General features: G+C 32.5%; 1 protein-coding gene across 17 annotated transcripts in view; it reads right to left on the reverse strand.

Annotated features, from left to right (window-relative positions):
• The window catches only part of LOC106168244 (prolyl 4-hydroxylase subunit alpha-1), a 20,157-nt gene continuing 6,585 nt past the window's right edge, over window positions 1-13,572 (reverse strand). For 4 of the 17 annotated variants that reach the window (XM_087007068.1, XM_087007067.1, XM_087007065.1 and 1 more), the window contains exons 7-16: window positions 12,557-12,747; window positions 12,058-12,231; window positions 7,831-7,904; window positions 6,469-6,568; window positions 4,255-4,308; window positions 3,868-3,930; window positions 3,409-3,471; window positions 2,605-2,673; window positions 2,196-2,292; window positions 1-1,922 (exon numbers count right to left, since the gene is read on the reverse strand). In XM_087007068.1, coding sequence (XP_086863194.1) covers window positions 1,852-1,922; window positions 2,196-2,292; window positions 2,605-2,673; window positions 3,409-3,471; window positions 3,868-3,930; window positions 4,255-4,308; window positions 6,469-6,568; window positions 7,831-7,904; window positions 12,058-12,231; window positions 12,557-12,747 — 956 coding nt within the window. In that variant the 3' untranslated portion in view covers window positions 1-1,851. Of the gene's footprint in view, window positions 1,923-2,195; window positions 2,293-2,604; window positions 2,674-3,408; window positions 3,472-3,867; window positions 3,931-4,254; window positions 4,309-6,468; window positions 6,569-7,830; window positions 7,905-8,911; window positions 8,971-10,243; window positions 10,315-10,592; window positions 10,664-10,951; window positions 11,023-12,057; window positions 12,232-12,556; window positions 12,748-13,572 lie in introns of all 17 variants that reach the window. The other 13 variants (XM_087007078.1, XM_087007077.1, XM_024074801.2 and 10 more) reach the window with 10 other exon arrangements.

A 13,572-nucleotide genomic window follows, 5' to 3' on the forward strand; every position in this document is an offset into this window, starting at 1 on the left:
TTGGCAAAATGTATATATTTTTATTTATTGTCACTGCAATATTCAGATTATATTCAAGTCCCCACTGGGGATAATCACATTCACCGATATTCTGTAATACTGCCAACCTCAGTAATAACATTTCAAATCCCTTACTTGACTAATATAGCACCATATTTAAGATAAAAAAATCTGTATATGCAACCATTTTCTCCTCCAAATAAACAAACCATTTCTATGGATTAATTCAAAGAGCTCATTAAATTTTGAAAAAATGTTGCTTCTATTGAAACAACAAGCACCTATTCTAATGAACGATCTGACTACCATACTACTTCTACCAACCACTTCTGAAGTAACTACAGATATATTAAAACAGTAGTAAAACAGAATGTGGATTATACATTTGGTGTTGCTGAAGTGATAACTAAAAGGAAAGCTGTTGGTTGAAAACAGCTGTGCTTGATATGATTCAACTAACCAACCTTTAATGAAATTGCTTCATCATTTTACTTAAACACTTTACCTCCATAAATAATTTAACTTTTATCATATATTGTCAATACCAAAAATATTATTCTGGTAACTTTTTTATATTTTGATTCTAGAACATATGAATCCTGAAAGGAACAATACATTGCACCTCATAAATACAACATATACAATCCACATTTGTCTCCATTGTCCCACCTCTTTTCTTACAAAGACTATATTACAACAATAATCTTCAAACTTGTAGTGATATTAAGAAGCATATAAAATGCTTCAGTTATATTTAAGCCTAGAAATTTGCGTTATATTGTTCTGCCACAAATTTCCAATTATGCTTAGCAGCTTGCTATTTCCTATTGTAGTCAAGAACTAAAAGAAAGGTTATGATGAATTGAGAAATTACTAATGGTTACATTACTCCTTTAATAATGTTATAATATTTACTTTCAACAGAAGTCGATGCTTTTTTCTTTGCAATATAAAGCAATAAAAGAAATGCTATTTTTATGAACACTTCAAGTTGCACAAGACAGCAAAATAGTTACATGAGATTCAAAAATTGTTATTATGAAGCTTTTGATAGAAGTTTAATATTATCCAACATCTGTCATTCTAAAACAGAACAAATTGTTACAGAGAAAAACTAGGTGTTTCAGGACTCAGTTTTCTCTTCTTTATGAGAATTACTGTAACAATCATGCTTTTTATTAGTAAGCAACTCCCTCATCAGTTATGTGCTGTTTAATGCAGTCAGAACCCAATCTTTATACTTAAATGTGCAATTATTAACTATTTGAAATAACTACCAGTGGTTGAAAAACTTCAGGCTAAATGCTATTATTTACCTTTAAGGCTGATTGTTAAAATGAACAACAAAAATACTTTGTTGATAGAAAATCAAAGCCCAGAGAAAAAGCTCTGTTATGTGAAAAAACACCACATTATTTGGTAAGCTTAAAGCAGCAGCATGAATGAGCATTTTCATCTTCCCAATATTAGATATTGTGAATGGTGTGACCTATTTAAATCAAAGCCAAAAATAGAATTTTTTGGTGTGTGAACTTGTGCTCCAAGGATTGTAAGCTGGCAGAGCAATATCACAGCTAATAAATTGTTCTTGTCAAGCTCATCATCAGCTCAGCCAAAGTTTATGTGAACTTCAACAAAAAACATTTTGTTTCAGAGGCAGGAAGACCTTCAAAGGTAAGCATATCAGAAGGATTACCAATATACATGAAATATGTACAGTTTGGGGTTTTTCATGATGAAAAAAAAAACAAAATTTTCTCTAGCAGACACTACAAAGGAAGACAAAAAGAAAGCAGAAATGATTTCTGTAGAAGTTCACAGGTTCCTCAATAAACGGCTGTCATCTGATCTTCATTCATATGGGCTCAGGCCGCATGTTCTCACCAGTTCATTGCCTCGTTCATGAATCCATTTATTTGAAACTGAAAGAAAATATTTTACACTAATTATTTAAATCACAAAAAGGTTCTGAAATGTACATTTAACAAAATGCATCAATATACAAAAAATAACATGAAAAGAGCCCAGAACTCACACCATGTTGGCATGTGTATAGAATGGAATATCAACTTTCCAAGGGCATCATAATGACAAGTACATGGTTTTCTTGACATGTTATTCAAAACAGTAAGTGATGAACAATATGCTATAATACAACAGTTTTAACATATTTAAAAATATAGAAGAAATCTCACCCCATTTCTGTCCCACTAAAACTGGGCAAGCTGCATGTCTTGTCCTGAAGTCACCTTCTCCACTCCTGTATAGGTTGTGCCAAAACACAGCAGAACCCTGAACAAAGAACCCCACAAAGTGTTTTAACAAGTATATAGCCACCTTAAGTTGAAAACATGTGTCTTAATGGATATGCCTCAGAATAATATTATGGGGACAAGAAAAGTAATTTGAATTAGATATTGGTAGTGAACTTTAGGGGCTTCAAAAAAGATGCATTTTCAGTGCAACAATTCCATTTTAAATATTTATGCCCAATTCACAAACCAGCCGTCCGCACCTAATGACAGTAAAATGTTTATGGATACATCATGAATAATAAACCTACATGGGAAATGAAACTTGAAAGCTATAAAACTATTAGGCTACCTTTTTAGGAAAAACTTTGACCCCAATAGGAATAAACACTGTGGCACCTCCAGCAGTGACATCACTCATCTGAAATCCAATCAGTTTTAAGTAAGACAATTTCAAAAATTCAGATGTAAAAACTCCACATTATTGAATGAATACTATACATCTGATTTACTTATTATGAAGGACCTAAACCAAAAGTACACACTAAATGGAGCACACTTAACCAATTTGCTTATTATTTTATGCTGCTTTTTTACAAAAAGAAAAAAAAATAATAATGAAAACAACATTGATAAAACAATTTGTCCTGAAATCTAACATCTACCTCCTCAGCTCTGGCTTAGTGATCAAATCATTAATGGCTCCATCTAAATAGAATGCTGTTTGCTTTCATCAAACGAGCTGCATACAGATGCATAATACAATGTCTACACATCTGGTCTTTCATGTAGATTTTGCATAGATTGACAGCACTCCCCAATTATCTTTCAATTACAGTTAAATAAACTTCAAAGTAGATCCCCCACCTCATTTAAAAACACTGATACTTTATTTTTTTACCCTCTGTTTCAAAACAAACATTCTATCATAAACATTTCTCAGATTTTGTACCTTTACTAATCATTTGAAATGCAATACTACATTTAACTTTTACCAAAATATGTTTTTTCTTCTTACATAAAGGTATTCCTCTAATTTAAAAAAATAAAAAGAATTTTTGAAAAAAATTACTTTGAATAAATAAAAAGAATTTTAGAAAACATTAATTTCATTTAAATCATCAAAAAATCAAATAAAAATAAGAAAACAACTCACGTAGTTCAACCATGTGGCAATTCTATTGCCATGAATATAATCAAAGGCAGTCTCCTCCTGTTTCTAAATCAAAACATACACAATAATCCATTAAACCTCTCCAGACTGATCCAACACATGCACACAGCACACTGCCACCATGGGAGTGATGGTTCTTTTATCTGAGCACCAGTATAATATATACAATCATTTCAATAAATGATGAAAAAGTGAGCAATCTAACATTTCCATCATTCAAGAACAGATAGAAACCAGTACATACCCCATATACTAACTGCACAACTCTAAAGTATCTTACAATGCACTGCTGCTCAGATAAAAGATGCAGTAAGTAAAGGATGCAAACAACAAACAGACGGCTACTCTAAGCTAGGCTGGCTTGGTTGGGAATACAAGGCTACAGCCTGCAGCGCATTTTGTGATCCTTTCCAAAACACTATTCCCAACCAAGCCACTTACATAATTAAGCAGAGTAGCTATCCTGTTTCCTACTCTGGTATCAAAAGCACTAGATTCATCTTTCTGAAAACAAATGTGTTTTAAATTACTAAAAGCCATCAAGACATCTAGCCATTCCTTTTAGCTATTAAGAAGCCAATGGTTTTATTGCAACACTGATATATTTCAATTTGATGTAGTAAAAGGTAAAACGTGCAACTAATTTTAAGTGGTACAGACATAATTAGACTTAAGTGTTTGTAAAAATTCATTTTTGCTTTTAAATTCTTTAAAACTTTCAACTAGAATTTCTCTCATTATAACACCAATATAACCAACATACTGTTACCTATGACATAATCCAGAATTTTGAATTATTTTTAAATAGATTATAAAAAACATGCTTACTCTTGCAAAGTCAAAGTGAGGCTCATAATGCCCACCTATCCCATAATTAGCCACCTGAAAGAAAAAGAACAAGGCAGCAAAGCTGTCAAATGTACAGACAAAGAACAGAAAATAAAGACGCAAATAAGTGAAAAATTAAATTTTCACAAAAAACTGTTAAATTGCCAGAAAAATTTACCAAACAGACTGCGTTGCCTATTGAAGCTGTATGTTAGACCCATGTTTCTTTCCTGTAAGTTTGAGAACAGTAAGTGACATGATTTCCCTTAAATGGTCATCATAGGAGCAGTGCCCAAAATAGGGGTTTCTTCAAATTTTGATGCAACATTACATAATGTTTAACAGCATAATGACAATCAAATGTTATTAATAAAATATAAGTAACATGGACATTCAGAAAATGTGACAAGCAAAAGTCTTCAAGATCATGGAACTTTAAAGTCACACCTTGAAAATGCCAATATGTGAAAAATTAAATTTTCACAAAAAACTGTTTAACTGCCAAAATAAATAAATAAATAAATAAAAATACCAAACAGACTGCATTGCCTACTGAAGCTGTATTTTAGTCCCATGTTTCTCTCCTGTAAGTTTGAGAACAGTAAGTGACATGATTTTCCTTAAATGGTCTTCATGGAAGCAGTGCCCAAAATAGGGGTTTCTTCAAATTTTGATGCAATATTACATAATGTTTAACAGCTTAATGACCATCAATTTTTAATTATAAAATATTTGTTTCACAGATATTCAGAAAATGTGACTAGCAAAGGTCTTCAGGCCCATGGAACTTCAAAGTCACGCCTTGAAAATGCCAAAATGTAAACAAGACAGCACTGTTCTGAAATGGGTTTATTTCCATTTTTAACACTTTTTTAACATAAAACAAAATAAACATTTTACTGCCATTTTATATGACCAACTAAGAAAATTGATGAGATGGGAAAAGTATCAATAGAACAGTGTTAAGTGTCCAATTTCCTCCATTCTGAGATTCTGAACATAGTGGATGATTGAATCTGACAAACTGCAATGATATGAGTTTATTTCCATTTTTGACACTTTATTACATAATACATGATAACAAGTTTACCATGTTTTTTACATAATCAACTAACAATGTTGTAAAGATGCAGGAAATATCAAACAAACACTTTTAGGCATCTTATTAGTTAAATAATGAGACTGTTAACATGCCTAATAATTGAATCTGAGGAAATGTGAAAAACAGTATAACTTCTAAAATAATGGCCTGATTATGCTGATTTTCGAACTCAACCTGCGTTTTAGTAAGATTGACCACTCCTGTGAGTATGATTACAATTGGCCAATCCGTTTTTCTTATATTGTGTTATCAGTGTTGTATTTATATTGAAAATAGTGAAAAAACAGCATAAAATCCCTAAAAACGGCCCAATCATGCTGATTTTCGAACTTGACCTGCGTATTATGAATATTCATCAGTTCTGTAAGTTTCAAGTCAAAAGGTAAAATGGTTTTCCACTTATCGTGTTATCGGTGCTGCATATATGCTGAAAAAAGTGAAAAAACAGCATAAATTCCCTAAAAGTGACCCGATCATGCTGATTTTCGAACTTGACCTGCGTATTATGAATATTCATCAGTTCTGTAAGTTTCAAGTCAAAAGGTAAAATGGTTTTCCACTTATCATGTTATCGGTAAAAGTGCACGGCGCCGACGGCGCCGACGGCGACGACAGACGCAGATGATGGCTATATGTACAGACACATCTGTGTCTGTACATAAAAATTGCATCTGATCAAAACACATCGTATTCAAAGGCAACTGGGAATTAACACTTTTGACTAAAAGACAAACAAATATCCGTTAAGATGAAAAGTTCATCAGAGAGCACCAGAGTGAACATGTCAAAATGGACATAATCTATTCTAATTTGTACCTAATGATAGTTGATCTAAGACCCCATTTCCAGAGATTAGATCGATCTACTTTAGATCGACCTAACTCCCTGGGGGTTCACGCTAAATAGCTGTCAGCCGAGCGGACAAGAAAGTTAATTACCCCCTTGCAGCTTGTAGTAGGCTGGACGGACATTTAAGCCGGATGATCTGACAGTAATCTAGTGAGACTTCCCGCGGGGATAGATCGATCTAAAAGCTCTGGGAATACAGCCTAAAACTGCTAGGTAAAAGAAAAAGAAAAAAAAACATAGTGTAATGATTTGTTACTAATTACCTGAAGATCTTCAGCCATAGTCATGTCCAATTGGGTGACATCTTTTATTCTTTGGTTGACTCTTTTAATGACAGCATCTTCATCTTCCTTCAGCCATGCACTAAAAAGTTCATTTTCATATAAATATTGGACACACCATTGGAGGATATTTAGCAGGAATCTTTACTGGTTTGTCTTCTGTTGCATAAAGCAAATGTTACCTAGTTACTATGCAATTATAACAAATAAAGTAAAAAGAAATACATATTTTCAATAATTAAGAAATCAATATTTTTCATTTTAATTTGCATTCATTTCTTAATTTATGAATTGCTAAAAGCACCAATTTGAATACATATACAAACTAAACATGTATCAATATCAGTGCCAAAGTGCCTTTGATATACATTTAATTCCCACCCCCAATCAAAAAGTATGTTAAAAAGATCATGTACAGAATTTCAGCACACACACACAAAACAATTTCCCCATTATATTTAGGTCTTTGGTTGCCCTCAGCACTCCCAACACCATGGTGCTAACATCACACATTGAAAAAAAAACCAAATACAACATAACCTCTCATATTATTCTACTCTTTGCTCTATTTTCTTTTCTATCTGCCATCCAAAATATTATCGGCTTTATTTTCATTTAACTTTTTTTTTTTGCTTTTAATTATATTTATTTCACTCTGGCAGCTTGATGTCCTCTTATCCATGGGGTCCTATGCATGTGTTTAGTCTGCTTAGAAATAAATAACAGCCTGAGCCCCAAACAAACAAGTACTCTATCAGTATATGTTTATACATAAAACTTTTATCTTCACTAAGCTTGAACGAGGTGAACAATTCCATGTGTTCATTGTACTTTCCATTCCATTTAAAAGTGAATTTTGACCAGGAATACAAGTCCTTGTACTTTCAAAATGTGCAAAATGTCTTTAGGATATAAACCAAGGCTATCAACAGGCAAAGGAGGAAGATTTAAGAAAACCCCCCCCCCAAAAAAAAAAAAAAAATATATATATATATATATATATATATATATATATATATATATATATATTTGGCCTCCTTAACTAAAAAAAACAATATAATGATTCATTAGTTATAACTTCTACTTTTAAAATGTATCAATTTTAGAGTGATATATTTACTATCAATCAATGTTTGTGATAGCTTATTACAAAGTTATCAAACTGATAATCGTAAAGAAATCTTTAATCGTCTTTCTTGTATACTTATATATTGCACACTTCACTCCAAGCAAGTAGTGAAAATATTTCTTCAATGTTTGACCAGTGTATACTTCAGTGCACACAGTAAATAGACAATTATCAAATCCTTGCTCGTGCTCTCCCCAATCAAACCTGCTGCTTACCCTTTACTTGTACGGTAATTTTGAGTGGATGGCTTTGATGCATCAGAGGTATCAAACACTGTGGAACGTGCCAGCTACAACACATGACAAATCATGCACATCATGGGAACTACACAGACCAATAACAGTGCATGTGCTCAAGACATTCACACAAGAGCTGAGAACGTAAGCAGTGCCAGAGTAAACCCACATTTGTGGCACTGATAATACTCAAAGTATAATTCTCAAAAGTACTATTGTGAACTCACAATAGCATGAGTGTGAATCCACAATAGTACCAATGTGAACTCACAATAGTACGAGTGCAAACTGAACTGTGAAGAGAAACAGAATCTTAATGAACACTTAAATGCAACCAAGCAAACGTGAAAAATGCCATTAGTATAGAGTGTGGCAGAGTAAGGCTTCGTTCACATGCAATGTCTATTTTCTATTTTCTATTTTCTATTTTCGGTATGTCTTATGATCACGGTCTGTGCACTGAATATCCCGCCGCGTAATTACTGGCAGCGCGAGCCAGTTACTTAAAGTAACTTATAGTAACTGGCTCGCGCTGCCAGTAATTACGCCGCGGGATATTCAGTGCACAGACCGTGATCATAAGACATACCGAAAATAGAAAATAGAAAATAGAAAATAGACATTGCATGTGAACGAAGCCTAACACTGCAAGAATTTCAACTAAAACTTTGTTACAGACTTCTAAGAAAAAGAAATTGCTGAAAAAAGCAAGGGCAACTCAATAAGTTAGACACTTCAAAAGATACAGAAAGTTAAAAAAAAACAAATTAAAACAGTCTCTGTTATATATTAAATCAGAAGGGATTATAAGACAAGTGTTAGCTATCCCATTGTGCATAAAATATTGCCAAGTTATTTCATGTCTGACTTAAACAAAAAATGCCACTTCCAGGCAGCTCTCATTTCATGATGGTTTTACCATTTCTGAAGCACAGATATGCACCTCCTACATAACAGTTAAAATCTAGGAAAATGACCAGAAAGTTTAACAAAGTTTAAAAGATAAGAATCAAATCTGTACTCAGTAAGACCAACTGCACAGTTAGACTATTAATTTTACCTTTTACTAGTTCTATACTGTACCCTTCCATGTTTATGAAACACACCCGAAACGGCAAGCTAAAACAGAATCACATGGCACATGACATTCAAAATGTCTATGAGGGCAAACTGTTTACTATACAGACAATATGTCTGCCATCCAGGAACTTCTCTAATAGGATATATAGTTGATAACATTATTGGGGTAAGGGAAGGGAAAAAGCTGGGTATTTATAATTCTGATATGTGTAGAGGGAATATAACAAATAGAAAACATATCTAGAGAGTAGAAACTCACAAAAAATAACAACAAAAATCTTCCTGCTGATCTTCAAAAATCACTTTTACATATTTGTCCCTAACCTAAATGTGGGTCAAGAACAACAAACCTAAAAACCCTGAGTAGTTTAAAATCCAACCATTCAAATTAATACTTTTATATATTCCATACATTGCTTATAAAATTTTGCTTACATAAGAATGAGTATTTTACATTTGTGAGTAGAATATAGAAAATTACATTTTCAGTTCACAGAGGGTTACATTCACAGATCTATTAAAGCTACTGGGCTTGAGTGTATTGAGGCATTAGGGAAGCAGTGGTATTATACCTTTCATAATCCGAATTTAATATGAAAAGGTATTACAAAAGATCAAGGGTTGCTCAGAGATAAGCATATCTGTGCTACATACCATCTTACGTACATTTTCCTGAAAGCCTGCCACCAACAAAACATAAGTCTTCAACCCATTATATCCAAGATTAAACAAAATAAATGGTTGGTTAAGAAAAATTGTAAGAATTATAAAAAACAATGAAACAAAAATTCGTTTTAAAAAAGAAGTAGAAAAAAGTAAAAGAAAGGAAAAAAATGTGCATTTCATCTTCTGATTGACTGCAAATGCTATGGAAGTGTCTCCACTCAATTGATAGAACAATGAAGTTCAAAAGAACAGCACTTGCTGCAATATCAACTTAAGCTGCCATTCAAATTCAGAAAAAAAATGTTACAGACAAAAACAAAAATGTAGCTTTTGCCTTTAAAAAAACACCTAAACAACAACCAATTTTAACTCGAGTTAGACAGACACATTGGGGAACATAACGTAAACCTTTACCACCTGGCACCAGAAATTCAACATTAACTGACGCTAAACAACCCAATCATGAACCAAGCTTGGACAACATCACCAATTACCAAAACCTTTGGGGGAAAAGCAGTCATAAGTTTTAGGAGTGAACTTTGTCATTCTCAGGGAAACAGTATGGTTATTAGTAAACATGCTAACAGATGAGTCACATGTCTACACAAAACATAAAAATTGATGAAATATACAAGCAACACTTTACCTTTTACTTATGCGGTAAAATGCAGGCTCGTAACGACCTGTTTGGAGATTCATTGCAGTTGCCCGAGCAAGCTGTAAAAACACAAAGGAAGGAAAGAAAAATTGAAACAGAAAATTAAAAGCATTACCCAAGATCAGAAGCTATACTCTGATCAACCCAGATATGCAGAACGAAATATATAACTGTAAAACCTGAAAAGGCTGACCCAGATGAGGCACAAAGCTGAAACAGAAATATAAGATGGTATGACCCATGTGGGATTAAGCTGGTCACGAGCAAGGATGGGCGTGGAGTATCAATCATTTTCTTTCATTTTTTCCCCAAAAAAAATTCTATTTTTCTTTGTTACCTTTTACTTATTCTGTACTTGGCAGGTTCAAGTTGAAGAGTTTGGGGATTTTGAACAGTGGCTCGAATTAACTGCAAAACATATTTTGATTAAAATGTCAACTATAAAAAATAAACCCGCACAAATAATGATAATATGAGGCATGCACAGTAGATATTTCAGGCATTAAAATACGATTCAAGAGTATCATGGTTTCCACCTAAATTGGGACTTTTATTCCATGCACATGCCATCCCATGCTTTTTAAACAATCCAAATCACAAAACTATCTCCATCTTAAACTGAAGAACACAACTTCCTCTATCTTATATTTCATGCACACAGCCTTCCTGGTCTGAAACTATGAAGCTCTCCTTTACCTTTTACTTATTCTATAGAATGCAGGTTCCAGTTGTCCTGTATATACATTTTGTACTGTAGCACGTTTAAGCTGAAATGCACACATTCTATGTGAAACTACAAAGAATTTGAGATAAAATAAAAAATAGAGGGTTAAGCAATAACAACAGTAAAACAAAACATATCATTATAGCCAATAAAGAGAGTGCAAGAGAACATGCAATTCACAAAGAATATTTACACTATAAGTAACAAATATCTCTATTTCAATTCATGCATTTCATATCTTTCTGCAATATAAAATTTCATAATAAATGTTATCTCAGCCCCAATGACATGTTATCCAAATTCCAATTAAATCAAACAAAAGAAAACATTTCTACAGAGCAGCACTCATTGTGTAAATATTTCAAATAAACCCAACTAGCAATGGATGAATTGAATAGAGACAATTCTAAAGTGGTAATAGATTAACAGTTGAATAAAAGCTTGCTGATAGAATTTTAAGAAAACAAAAGTGTGACAAAAAATTGTGCATGTTGATTACATTAAAGCATACAATTCAATTTTCATCACGCAAATGAATTTAATGAAATCAAGTAAGAAACAAACAATTGTTGCTTTATCAAAACACATATATTTTGATGATCATTTTTACAAACATGCATTACTCCGAATAAAAATGACTTACATTTCTGATGCAACAATTCGGCTCAAACAGTCAATTTTATCCAAATATTTAACTATACTTTTGATAGTATTTATAATAAGCTACATGCATAACACCCATTAAAACATGCAACAAGACAAAGAGTAAAATGTCAAGTCATTGATCCACTAGCTGGTTTCAGTATGTGCCACAGCATTGCTTAATATACACCAGCAAAATTCAGTTCGAGGTCTTTCTACATGCCTTTATATAAATATATATATTACATGGATACCTTTATATAAATATATAACCATGCACATGCATACATGTGGATCATAGCAACTCGGCCATTACAGGTCTTATTCACTGACCTAAATTTTGCTTTCAGATTTTGTTTGTTGAATATTTTTTCAGGGTGGAAACGATGTATAAATGAATAAATAAATCATTCATTTTTATTACATGAATGCTTACCTTAGGTGCAGCAAGCCTTTTTATTGTCTCTATTTCAAAATCTGAGAGCATGTTATGATAAAACAAAATCCTTGGATCCAAGAATGCCTCCTCTTCCTTCAGAGGCCGTAATAACAGATTAGGACGATTGTTGTGTGTGTAACGGCATTTCAGCTTGTGTTTGTTGGGATCAGGCTGAAAAAAATTATCAGATTCCAAAAATATTTCAACAGAAAAAAATTCATTAAAAAACCAACTGAAAAAAATCACCAATAACCATATTGAAATAACTAGAGCTAGCCTGCAAATCTCATTTTTGCATTTCATCTCTAATAACAACATTCGAGACAATATGACAGCAGTTCATGAATCACAATGACCAAATTTTCCTACATGTTAACTTGATATTTGTCATTTTTATGAAAAAACATTAAACACTTCAATGCAAGAAAAAAATTATGTGAAATCACATTTACAGTAAAGGAAACAGCTACCAATAATCATTTGCATAAACACCTACAATGATATCCTCTCCTCTACAAAGAGCTTCATACTGCTTGAATTCTTGACCCTTTCTGTAATCATCAAGAAGTCGCTGGTTTTGAATTTCTGGCAAATCTTCCTCTTCTCCGCGCTTTTTTTCCTGATCAGCCGTCTCCAGCAGTTTTTCATAATAGCGTAAATTATTGACGGCTCTTGGATGATTGGGATCTGACATAAACAGAGAGTTTAGTTAAATGCAGCAATTTGACCCCAAAACAAAACATCATCTGGCAATATTAAAAGGGTATTTTTGACTCAAATCAATTCATTTGCCACACTGTGGACATAAATATCTTTACACAAATAATGGACACTACCACATGATAACTAATCCACTAATCATGTAGTTCATGACAAAAGAATGTATCAGATTGATTAACTCAGTCATCAATGTAATTAAGGTAAAGTAAACATAATTTCCCCTAATTGATATTTCCTTGTATGATTACTTTTTTGTATATAATTGGATGGAATTCTTGTTTACGTCGACATGTTTACTTCATTCCAAGTGGAACAATTTAGAAAACAAAAAAATGTTTCAAAAAAATTAAGATGTGTTACATATACTACTAACCTAAAATAAAAGATGTCAATATGTGAAAATTAGAAAACATGCTAATTGAAATTAATAACTGCAAAAGACATAAAAAGCTTGAAGCTGATAACCTTCAAAATGCCCATAAAAAGCATAAAAGATATGAAGTCATAATTTAATACTAAGGAAAAAATAAACTTTTTTGATTCGATCCAAAAACTAAACCAAAAGAAAAGTTGTTACACTAAACCCAAACAATACATCAGAAATTGTTTTATAAATTGACATGAAAGTTTAAAAAAAAAAAAAAAAAAAAAAAAACAGGAGTAACTTTTGGATACTAAGCTGGAGTTAACTTCTGCTTGTTCTAGATGGTGCACAATTGTAACTCAGGTCAGTGTGTTCTTAGTCATTTTGTTTGAAAAGACATGCTTTGGTTATACAACTTGATGATAAAT

This window comes from Lingula anatina, chromosome 2, assembly GCF_051362555.1.
Source record: "Lingula anatina isolate TDL-2025a chromosome 2, LinAna3.0, whole genome shotgun sequence".
Taxonomy (NCBI): Eukaryota; Metazoa; Brachiopoda; class Lingulata; order Lingulida; family Lingulidae; genus Lingula; species Lingula anatina.